The sequence below is a fragment of the Anarhichas minor genome, unplaced genomic scaffold (assembly GCF_050575085.1).
Source record: "Anarhichas minor isolate MPS153535 unplaced genomic scaffold, ASM5057508v1 ptg000080l, whole genome shotgun sequence".
NCBI classification, from domain to species: domain Eukaryota; kingdom Metazoa; phylum Chordata; class Actinopteri; order Perciformes; family Anarhichadidae; genus Anarhichas; species Anarhichas minor.
The window spans coordinates 3,134,504-3,147,262 of NW_027466526.1; the positions used below are offsets into that span (position 1 = coordinate 3,134,504).

The window sequence follows — 12,759 nt, forward strand, 5'->3', positions numbered from 1 at the left end:
ACATTGGGTTAAATAAGTATTTTATAAGGTTAGAACAAGTGGGGGCTTGATGGTGAGTTATTAGCCACATCAAGGAGGGCTTAGAAAGAGAAAACAATATCTAATCTACACACATCACGTTGAAAAGTCTCAACTGTAAAACTTGCCACACCATGTTTTCACACTCCAAGAAATGCTTGTTATACAGGTTTGGAAAAAAAAAGCCAAAATACGTCACACGTTAATGGGAACAATCTTATGATATGCCTAATACCCACTTTCTTATAGGAATGGGATAAAACAGAGTAACATAAAGTCAGTATGGGACTACACCAAGTAAAGGATTATTATCATTGTAGAGAGAATGCTCATGTAATGCAAATTACACCTTGCCCCTCCAGATAATAATATTAATAATATAATATTAGATAATAATGTTCCTCACATGTAACAAAGTACAGTACAGTGCTATTATTTGGCTGATATCAGGCAGCAATGCAGCCCCCTCTATAAGGTGCTTATGTTCTGTATGCAGAGTGATAAGGTAGGCAGGCCTATCCTTATTTGTTAGCATGATGCCATCATATCAGACGGGCCCAGTGCGTTGAGTGCAACCTATTGCCCATACGTGCATCCATGGCCTAGCCTCTGTACATGCGTCAGATGTGAGACCTGGGTTAAGAGAGTGGCGCATGACCCCGTGTTCCTTTACGACATTCTTCAATCTACACACCTCTGAAAAACAAGAAAATCATTTATCAAAATGCTCGACCCACATCCAATGGGTCCGTGATGGATACATCCTGTAACGACCAAATACTCGTAAAGCACGGAGAGGCTGTGGTCGAGCTGTAACCATCCACACCTTGTGGCATACTTGGACCAACACAAAATGGGGTCACTGCCTGATAATCAAACGCACATATTCCAGGTGTTATTTAAGCTGCTGTCATCAAAGGCTGCGAGACATGACAAGTCAGTGGACTTAAAACGTGGTAAATAACCACAAGGATGTGCGCATCTCCAGCACCTCCGACGCCCACAACTCGCCCATGAAACCCTGTCCGTGCTTTTTTTATTTTTTGTCATTTTTGGCAACAAATGTGGCAGACCACCAGTGATCACACCGACAGCTCTACTGTATCCCTCCCAGAGCCAGACTCGCCCCTTCCCGACTTACCGGATTTGAAAAACGCCGCTATGTCTGCCGCGTCCTTCGCAGCCTCATCTAGTCCCTCTCCTGCGCTCATGGCTGTGGTGGCTAGAGCGGAAATAGCGATAGCTATCGTCAATATGTTTTTTTTTTATTGTTGCAATAACTATTTATCAGCAAAAGCGGCTCCCGACGCCTTTCATTGAAGCAGATCCGGTCATACAATCTGTGCTCTCTTCATTAAGCGAGAGACCTCCTCCTCCATTTTGGCCGAGAAGGGAAAATCCTGGCGACCGTTCGGCGGCGCTCCCGAGTTGGGACGAGAGGGAGGGTAAGGCGGAGGAATGGGGGGGGGGGGGGGGGGGGTTGATAGTGAGAGAAGGCGGAGGTAAAAGAGGAGGGGAGGAGGTCTGAGGGAGGAGGGCTATTCCGTCTCGAGTGGTGGGTGCGGGTGGGATATCCTGGGATTCCGTTTCGGGGGATTTTGGTGCATTGTGCGCCACCCAAATTGATCGTGCGCCACAGCGCATCGGCAGCCTCCATCGTCACTCACTGCGGTGCTGATGCGGGCTGCGTGGGAGTCATTCTTCCGGATTGTGTGCCTTAATAGCTCAAGCCCAGATGTTATGGGGGATGTCATATCGACAACATCGTGCTTTTTTAAATATAGGTGACGTAATAGTCATGGTAGTATCAGTAGTAGTGTAGCAGTTCTCATATACCTTATCACGTAAGCCCTTAGCTGAATTCTTGCGAAAACGTGAGTTTATTATTCCCACGAGGTCACTGAGTTCTTGTGCCATGTTGCATTATTTAGTTTCCTAGGAGTTATGGTCTACTGGGTGATTGCAAGTCGTTCACAAGTGTAATATTTATTTTGCACGTGTGGCTAATCGCGTTTTAGGGGATAAGAGGATGGCAATGACGACGAAGCAGAATGACTGTTTAATTCTCTCTTCATCTCCTAGTGATGAAGATGATGCTACAGTATGAGGTCATTTGCCCCACAAATCTAACCCAGTTCTCACCGACAGCTGCGGCTCAGTTCCTTTAACTAGGGACAGTGCACTGCTGCCATCTAGGGCTTGCCTTCACAAATTGCGCTGATATAAAGGCCGATGGTACAATAATGATATGGGACTTCATTAAATAAGACAAAAATATATATATATATATATATATATATGTCCTCGATCACATCAATATTCAGACGTCCTGCCTTACAGACACTTTAGGCATGTGACTGTGCCTGTTCTATTTCTGTGGCTGTGACATTATCAGTCTGATTGACGCAGCTGGGCAATCAGCCGGCACACCTGTAATTAATTAAGCCTAGCTGATGTTTCCTAACGCCTTGTAAAACACATAGCTGCAAAACAAATACAACTAAAACACAGGCAAAGCAACAGGGCTTAGCCTATGCCTAACGCTACAGTCGACAGGAATTTAAAACTATTTTATCTAAATGTTTTGCGGATAGTGGCCACTTAAATACTTCAGAACGAGCAGTTGGCTTTTTCATAAATGGTAGCCAACAATAACGGCACGGATTTCACCGCCTTCTACAAAACAAGCAGGGTTACCATGAACCAAAAGTAAATCTGCTTTCCTGCTCCTACACCTGCTTCTATTGTCTTTGATGGTGGTCTCCTAAGTCTCTGTCCACATATAGCCTACTTTAAACTGTTCAGGTGATTACGGTATATTTTTTTTATTTTGAAAACTGTGTAATAGCCAATGAATAAATTGTCTACCTACATCTTTCGGGACCAGCCCACTCCCCCGTTTGCCCCTTTTATACAAATTCCCTCATTCCCTCATTACCTTGGAAACCACAAACAACACACGATCACCGCAGGGAAAACGTGTGGACGGCCAGACGCTTTAACCAGAAAATAAAATCTAAAAAAAAATAGCACCCTAAATTAACAACGCAGGGTACTCGACGCGGATGAAGCATGATAATTCGAAGTCTGATAATAAAGGAGATATTTCTGTGAGAGAGTGTTGTAGCCATGTCCTTCAGCTCCCGACTCGCCAAAGTCAGCTACAGGAACAGACCCACCCAAACTAGTGTCCCAGTGGAGTCCTTCAGGGAAATGCAGGTAGGGCCTAATTTCAATTTAATAACAACCTCTTGAAATGAGGAAAATCTTCTCAGTGTCCCATCCGAGGAATGTAAACCCTTAATGTGAGGTCTGAGAAACTGACTACGGTGTTTATAATATGTCTTTATCTTTTATCATTTTGATATATATATAAACAATTTTTGGTTTGGTTCTTTCTGGGGCGGTGTAAAGAATCCTTACACCGGCATATGTTATCATGATTGTTTTGATTTCTGTAAAGTATCCTCTATTACTGGAGGATTGTTTTGTTAATTTAGTTGCACAGTCGCCCACCTTAGTTTCAACAGTGTTCAACAGTGATCTTCCTTTATTTCTTCTGGTAAACTAGAATATATTTTTTTGTCTTGTTTTGTCATCAATGAGCATTTTGTCAAATTGTAATGTAAAATGCCACATATGTTGTAAGATTGTTGGCTTTTATCTCAGTGCACCTCAAAACAAGCCTTTAAACAAAACACCACACAACAACAAGTGGGTTCAAATATGTTGTATTATTTAATTGAACATTGGCCTCCACTACGGTTATTTAGCACAGCCAGGTGCAGTTAACTCAAAATAGGATGAGTTGGAAGAGTGAAACCTTACATCAAATGTCCCTCCTCTCTTATGTGTATGTGCATATGTATGCTCTAATGAAGGTCCTTTAGACCGAAAGCTAAAAATACAGTGTTCTCTGCATAGCTTTAAGTGTGCAGATATCTATTCTATTAGTTTTAGCTTCCATCACCTTATTTAAGACAAAGCCGGGTGTAGCGGTGGTTATTCTGCATTTACCTTCTCTCTTATGTGAAAAAAACGAGTGATGGAATTAATTTACACTTCATTTTCAATTTAAGAACCCCCTGCACCCTGATAATTACTCTGAGAGCCACTACACTATTAGACTCACGGGTCTCCCAGCAGTAGTCAAAAACAGCTGGAGCACAGCATACTGTAATATGTACTGGGTGTATTATGAGCCTCAAACCACTAGATGGTAGTGTATAGTTAATGAAATGTTAGATAAGCCTAGGCTGGATGATGTTCCAAAACGATTTGACGTCTAGTGCTCTTTATTATTCATTATCGAAATAGTCACTGTTATCAGTCAACATTTGTTTCTGCAGGCTAATTTAGTTCGTCTCTGTTTGAAATGACAAGAGTAAGCACCTGCCTCCTATTTATGCATTGCAGTCAAAATGACAATAATCCTGTACTATCACGATCTGGACAGATAAATATATTATAGTGTTAACATAATACTTGAAATGACTAAAAGACTCAAGACTTGTTGTCGAAGTTTTGTGTTTTTACAGCAGCTGGTGCTATTTGTGTACCTGCAGAATTGTGTCATCTTTTCTGTTAATTGCAGTAAGTAGACTTGCTTTTGAATCCTGACCTGTGTAGATATTAAACTATTTCAGTCTATGCTTGTCATCCTTATGTTCATCCTCCAGGAGAATAGTGGACCTTTTTCTGTCTTGGTCCCTCTCTGTGTCTTTTTCTTTCAGATCTCACAACCCCCTCATTTATAATTTACAGGCACTCTCCTGTTTCATGGCAGCTCAAAACCAGACAGTTCAACTTAGAAAATCAGTCATGGCATATTGAAAAATTGATGACCCAACTGCTTTTAAATGCAAAGCTTCGCAATCATATCTTCAATATCAAACCGTCAGTCAGATCTTTGTGTAGAGAGCTGTGCTTCTCATCTGTTGGACGCCACAGTGAAAGCTAATGGAATTTTAAAATAATAATTAGTGTGAGGTATGTGTCTGTTTGTGTGTGTGTGTGTGTGTTGGTGTGTGCGTTCACTGGTTGAATGATCAGGGTTTCCCCACTGGAGTGGCAATGCTTGTATACATTACACTCTAATATGTCAATTATTCTTTTCCTGATCATTCATTTATTCCATAAAATGTCAAAATAAGAGAGCCCTAGGTGGCATTTTTAGATTGTTTTGTGCAAAAACCAAACAGTATTCATTTTGCAATGATATACAAGGGAGACAAACAAATTATCACATTTTGAGAAGCTAGAGCAAGTAAATGTTTTGTATTTCTGCTTGATGAACAACTAAAACAATGTATTGTCAAATAGTTGTTTGTTAACATTAAAGTTATGTTTTTCATTTGAATTAATTATATTTATGCAGACCCTACAGAAAGCACAGTGAGGATTTGAAAGAAAAACGAACGAGGAGGAGTATTAGAATTGCATTTTTCCTGTAATATGGTGAACTCTTCACAACAGAAAGTCAAAACAGGGAAATATGAATACACCTTGAAAATGTCTGTAAAACTGGCGCTCTTTATTTAAGAAATGAATGCGACAAAGTACAATGCTGACGCCTGTCAAATGTCACCATTATATTCTTACCCTGTGCAGCTGTTACTACAGTCACTACATGACTAGTATCAGTCAGTTAGCATACAAAGGCAATGCATACAATCTCCAAAGAGCTGTTTAGTTTGTGAAACCTGGTGACCTTTAAGAGGCAAATGTCTCGTTAGAAGGTCATTTTTAAAAATTCATACTACAGTGAGACACTATGTTTTATCTGTTAGTTAGTGTGTGTGTGTGTGTGTGCATCTAGGTGTGTGTGTGTGTGTGTCTGAAAATGTTATCTGCCCACACAACCCCCACCCCTGTCTCTCCTTCCCTTTATTGTGATTGACTTGTAAGGTGAGAGCAGGGCCTTGATAATTAGCTTGCAGACAGACGGTCATCCAACACCGCATTATCTAGTTAGCGGTCCCCTTTTAAGAGCAACACTCTCATCATTTCAGGGCAGTAACTTTTCTCACGTGGCAAATAAGAAGGCTGATTGCTTACATACTGTAGCAAAGCCACTTGTTCTCTGTCTTGTCTTCTTTGTTGGAAGCTGTAATTCTCTAATGTCATGAAAAGCAAAGCCAATTAAGATGGTGGAATGACCTGAAAAGAAGTGTCAGACTAAGAGGCCCACGATGCTGCATTTTAAACCAGACTATCAAAACAAGGTAAGGTGACCCACTAGTTCTGAAGTTACAGACAACTTGGCTTCTGGGCTATGTAATTTATCATTAATGTGTCAGGATTCAGTAAACAGCTCATGTGCTTGTATCAAAATGTGGCTGGTAGAGAAGTTCAAGGGAGAAGCTTAGAAAAACAGTTTTTTTTGAATGCATGAAAGCCTATTTGAAAGTTGTAGTGTGCTGCAGGTTATTCCCACAAGGAGCAATAACTTCATGCAATAGACCAAAGAAATATGTATAAAAAAAAACTCAAGTTCTTTGATAAAAATAGCATTTGATAAAACACCACAACATGCATGAATTTAAAAACACTTAGTTGATGTTACTGTACGTCAGGTTTTTAGTTCAATTTTAACTTGACAATTCTGTTACCATCCAAACTGAGTGACCATTGCAGATTACAGAATTTGTGCACCAAGCAGAGGAGACAACTATTTGAGGTCGGAGCAGTTTTCTTTCCTGCCTTTCATTTTGTGGGTTGTTGCTCCTGTATCATCAAATGTCAGAGAGTACTGAAGAGAAAGTCAGACAAAAAGCTCTGTGATCCGTGCTGATGCAGATCTAAATGTTTAGAAATACACTGTGAGAAGTGTTCACTTAAAATGTACGAAAAGGACCAAGTTTCAAAATCCTTCACAGAATATTTTTTAGACTGATTCACAATTTTGTCATGAAAGAACTGAATGTGAATTCGACATATTCTGATACTATTGTTTCAAAAAGGAAAACATTTCGTTTTTGAGACTAATACTGGCCTGTTGTGTTGTTGTTATAGCCTTCAGGTTAGACAATTCCTCTATAACTTGATTTTGTAGATAAGGTGAATGCCAATGTGTAAAATATCCTTGAAATTGCAGAGTTTAGTCCATAGCTACTAATCTTGAATGAACATTTGAACCAGATTCATACGATTTATTAGTTCAGGTGACATAGTGGGTGTCCATGAGCTCAACACAGAACGCAACCATAACTACTAAGTGTTTGCAGACAGAGCTAGGTGTCTGTGAGTATACCTGCGTATATAAGGCTGTTAATCCATGATTGTGTGTATGAGGCACTGGTGCCTATGGCTCACGGATGTTCTGTGTCTGTCAGTTTGTTTGAACAGATCTATCTTGACCACAGCTGGATGTGAAAACTCATACACTACTCGACAGGAATAGCCATTAAAGATTAAGCCAGCATAGCTTCAGCTCAGCTGGCTGCCTGGTCACCACTGATAACTTGATAGGCCTAATCACTTTAAGGTTATTGAGCTCCGCTGTGTAGATGTAGGCGAGGAAGCGATAGCAGAGAAGAAGATGCTGTGTAGGAGGGTTTGGGTCGAAGACGCGAGGAGCCGTCATGTCGCAGGTGTTTAGAAAGCAGCTCTGGAAACAAACGGTTTCCAAGCTCATTCAGGTAGGAGATATCATTGGGCACTGTTGCTGTGTTTGTTGTGGACTCATTTGAGGGTCCTCTCCCATTTTAGTTAATCCATCCACAGAATTTTCATGTATTATGCTAAGCACTGGCATCCGTCAATTATCTCAGTTCAAGTGATAAAACTAGCTGCAAAACTTTACCTACAGCTGCTGTGTTGACATTGACAGTGTGTGTTATTTCTATTTCCCAGAAGGATTTGGAACATAAATGGACTAAATCATTTTCCGATTTTATTTGAGCTTTGGTTTAAATATTAGATAAATGATTCGACCATACAGTATTCCTGCCAAACTGCCCTGCACATTTTGTAACAGCAGTTTGTTTATTATAGGGACTGTCAGTCTCGCCATAGCTTATCTGAGGATGGGCCTTTGTGTGCTTCTGACAGCTATTAATGTTGTAGATGTTATTACATAGGTCTGTCAGTGCCGGCTTCTGTGTCTGTGTCATGGGAATAAATACATGTGGTTGTGTGTGTGTGGGCCTGCCTGTCATTGTTGGCCATTGTATTTTTTGTGTTAGTGCATTGCATTCAGCAGTGACTTAGTCTGCGTGAATGAATAATTGGCAACACACTGCATTTTGTCTGTATTGTTGGTCTCTAGGCTGAAGACTGAGTTGGCTGTTCACACAATTTGGATTAAAGGCAGAGACAAGGTGTGAAACGTCTGGTCGCCCAGCAACTGATGTCTTGACACCCTTTTTTTTTCTGGTCGACCTGTGATGCGAGTGTTGTGTGCATATAATGCATGTGTGCTTCTCCAGAAACTTTAACACGTTTGGTGTGATTCAGCTTTTTTTTTTTTTTTAAAGGTCTAAAATGATTTTAAAAAGTGCAAATGGAACACACCTGCTCAGCATTAGAATATTTCTCATTTGGAAAGTCAAACATGAAGGTCACTGATCTTAAAATGAGATCACCAGACTGGAATGGAAATTGTGCAGGAGGTAAAAAGTGTCCATGTGTGAATTGACTTAACTATGTGCAGTGAGAGTAAATTTCAAGCCTGCAATTTTGTTGTGCTCAGCAACCCGTCTATCTGTTGAAGTGACCTGTGACCTGGAGCCACTGTTCCTGAGAGAAGCTTGTTAGTGCTTGGCAAATATTACCATGTTTTTTGAAAAAGTAAATATTTTGTGGATGATGTAGGTAAACAGCAGGTGGACACGATTTGTCATTTGCCTTGTTTCACTAGACAAACTTGAACGTCAGTGTGGTTATTGTCTGATCTCTTTTAAAGCTGCCGACAGGCTAACGTGTTGCTGCTCTTACTAATCTTGTTAACACTTACAGCTTGTGAAGTTGTTGGCATGCACCACCTCACTCTGGTTCTACATGACCAAATCCCAACTAACGAGAATTAATACTTTGACTCTAAAAACCCCTGACCTTTATCCCTTCTTTCTTTACATCCATGTCCATGCCTCCTGCCTCGTGTCTCTCAGGTCCTTACCTGTTACAATATCCTGTTATATTCTTTCCTATCTCTATTTACTCTTCCTGTCATTTCTCATTTCCATTTCCCCACCCCTCTTGCCTTCTTTTTTATCAATTTTTTCCCTCACTGTGCACAACTACTGATCCTAATACTTCAATTTCTCTCCCTTTGTCTTTTTTTGGATTCGGCATATTCCCTCTATATGCTCCTTTAAAAGATTTATTCAGGGCTCTGTTAGGTTCCATTCCTCAAAATGTGTCACATCTCTCCAATCTGTTTCTTAATATTTACTGTATGTCCTGCAGTGCTCCAGTGTATACTACATACTTTAACTGTCAGTTTCAGTTGGTAAGAGCCCCCCCCCCCCCAGATGTTTAAGATAAGGTTGCGCAACAGTGAAATCACTGTTCTGTGAAATCAATGTTCTGTGAAAAAGGAGGAGAAAGGAAGAGGGAGGAGAGGAGGGAAGATCAAAGAGCGTGAGAGAGAAACTCGATCAGTTAATATGTCATCATCAATGTTATATTTTAATCCAGTTGTCCAATTGTCTAAACAGAGTATGTAAGAGCTAGCTCTCAAGTGGATTTTTGGCATGGCCAGTCACAGTAAGCCTGATTTGTTGTAGAAGACGGCCTTTTAAAAGGTGGTGATGTCAATGCAAAAAGTACTTTAAGCCAGAAAGAATTATTCCTGGCATCCGCTGTTTAAAAACAAGACAAACAGAAGGAAATGTAAACGAGAGGACTTAGATGCACCCCGCAGCTGGCACACCATGCACCACCAGGTTTCATGTAATTTATTGGCAGACCTTGTTACTGTGTTACTAAGCAGCGTAACCTGGCAACCCATTGTGGTTGATGTTATACCGTCCCACCATCCTAAACAGCCTGTCGTAAACGGGCTGTGTTGTTTGTCGTTCTATTCAAAGAAACCTGATTTTTTGCAGACTTTGGATGGCTACTCAAAAGTAGAGGGAAGAGGGAAGGACATGTGCAGTTGGAACTCTTGAAGGACTGCTGACATCTTGTTTGGACATTTTCTGTTATTCTTGTGTGGAGCTACACACAAAGTCCGGGTGGATACTGTGCATTGACAGATTATCCATGTTGACATATTCTACTCATTCATTGAAACTGTAAGTTGGTTCTTTGAGTGGACTTTTTATTTAAATGATGTCTGAGGAAAAGGTGTAGGACCACAGGAGAGCGTCAATCATCTGTCATTACCAACAGCCGGCCTCATGACTACACACAAAGTATGTGAAATACGATTGAATGGCTTTGTGCACTTTTTCATCATCAGGGAACCAGAGCAGAGTTGAATTCAGCTTTATTTTGATCAATTCAGAATGTCAATTTTCTAATTTAAAGCACACCCCATCTCACTATTAATTAAAATTGTCTGTGTGTTTTGTTCAGCAAAAGTTGAAAGAGGAACGTGAAGCTAAGCGGGCTCAGCTGGATGGAAGACATGACTACATCCTCAGCATTGTGGCTTCATGCCTTGGACTGGAGAAATCTGATGTGGAAGATGCCACACTGGAGGGGAATCAGGTAACCTGTATTTACACGGAGACATTTTGTTTTGTTTGCATGTAGTAGCCTTAAAACTTAAAGAAATAGCCGTTGCAGCATTTGCAACACACTATGGACTTTTATGCTGTGCATGTACAGGAAGCACTGAAACGGCAACCCAAGTCTCTTCGTTTCGGAGACTGTTGTGTCTGATTTGCTGAAAGTTTTCTTTTCATCTTTCTCAGATTGACCGCATGGAACAATTCTTTGTGGCAGAGGGCCTTCCACACCTCATGTTCTACTATCAGGACACAGAGCCAGTTGAAGCAGGTAATATTTGAAAATGTACACTAACCATGTCAACCACATTTAAATTTTGGCTTGAGGTTTTTTTGGGTTGAGGTTCTTTACCTGTATGAATCAATCTATTTCGGTAACAGCAATCACAGCAGTATTGTAATTGAGAAGGTCTCAAAAATCAATTCAAATTAAATTAAAATGCAAATTACCCAGTATGAAAAATCAAGCTAGTTGTGATGAGACCTTGTGTCGTTTCCATGTCCAATTCTTTGTTTAAGCAGCAGCAGCAGCAGCCTCGGTGCCCTCCCAGCTTGTTTCCCAGCAGCCTGGTCGCAGCAAGAAGTCCAAAGTGTTTGTGACAGACGGGAGGGATGTGGCGCTGACCGGAGTGTGTGTCTTCTTCACCAGAGCCAACACTTCGAAGGCAATCACCTCTGAGAACATACACAGAGTGAGTCACTTTGTACCGTTGGGGCCTTCTGTTACGTTGTTCACTTCAATGACAAATGCAAACAGACTGATTCTTTCAATGTAACAGAAAATGAAATGACAAAAGGACATGCGATTTATTTTCCTTCTGCAGTAACTTCTCTTTTAACCCATTCATGTGATACATCTAAAACGGCTTCTTTTGATCCAGAGCTAACGAAACAATAGGGGGACGATGGCACTCTGATCCCACAGGCAGTTCTATTGATTCTTGCTGATCGCCTGCTGTCAGCAGCAAAGCTAATCACCACCACTGATAAATGGGCATGTTTGCTACATGACGGGGGACAGGAAGGACAACTCTGGTTTGTGTGTGTTTTCATGACTAGGGACTCGCCTTCCCTATGGGGATCAAAGAAAAACTAAATGTCAAAGTCAATGTAATGTCCCCAAAAGCCATGAAAAAACATGAGCAGTGTAAAAGTACTGTTTTTTTATTTTTATTAATTTAGAAAAAATAATGAATACAAATAATAATCAGAACATTAAAATGAATACATAAATAAGCTAAATTCAAAACATTTTTGAGGAGTTACTGGTTAGCTTAACCTAACAATAAAGTACTTCAGGTTTGGGCACCTTTTCAAAAAACAGTGTATGCGAGCCAAATATCTTTCACAGTATATGGTTATGGCCACTCAGCCTCCTAATTTGACACAGGCAAACAAAAACATTTTTCATACTCACCCAGATGCACCTAGCTCTCTGGGCTTGGCCTGTGAGGGGTCCACCCTGAACTCACCAGGCCTCCCTCCCTCATTTAAAACATTTAAAGAAGCAGGACTTCTTCCAACAGGTCAATTTATATTTGCAAATGGTAAGTGTTGGTGCATTATCAGTTACCATTTCAGCCTGTAATCAGGTGGCTCCTAAAGTGCTTTAATGCAAACAGCTCTCCTGTTGCTTTTGCCAAACTTGGTATGTGATATCCATGCACTTACTGTACAGTGCATCTGGAGGGTACTCATTTTGTCGATGGGAACTTAAAGGTCTCTCTGTGACCAAACTCAGCTTTTGTCCCATAGAACACAATGGGACAAAATTTGCCATATGCTTAATTTGGGTTCCCAAATTAAGCATATGGCTTTCCATCCCCTGCCATTTGCCTGATCTGAGGATCAAATGCTCCATATGTCATGTCCAGTGTGTGCTTAATGCATCTACATGGACAGGACTGGTTGATTTAGGAATGTTTGTTTATTTTTCTGAGCCACATACTGTACAGGCAGAACTATATCTAAACAACGCCTTTTCCAATGGTTGGTAGAGGCTATTGCTATGGCCTACGCAAGTAAGGGTCTCCAGACCCTATCTGGCATGCACGCTCACTCCACC

General features: G+C 40.8%; 1 protein-coding gene across 2 annotated transcripts in view; it reads left to right on the forward strand.

Moving 5' to 3' along the window:
• The first annotated feature begins 3,147 nt into the window (after window positions 1-3,147).
• The window catches only part of dnah5 (dynein, axonemal, heavy chain 5), an 82,981-nt gene continuing 73,369 nt past the window's right edge, over window positions 3,148-12,759 (forward strand). The window contains exons 1-4 of one of the 2 annotated variants that reach the window (XM_076081385.1): window positions 3,148-3,237; window positions 10,540-10,674; window positions 10,881-10,965; window positions 11,214-11,386. In XM_076081385.1, the coding sequence (XP_075937500.1) occupies window positions 3,148-3,237; window positions 10,540-10,674; window positions 10,881-10,965; window positions 11,214-11,386 (483 nt within the window). The remainder of the gene's footprint in view (window positions 3,238-10,539; window positions 10,675-10,880; window positions 10,966-11,213; window positions 11,387-12,759) is intronic. The other variant, XM_076081386.1, reaches the window with a different exon arrangement.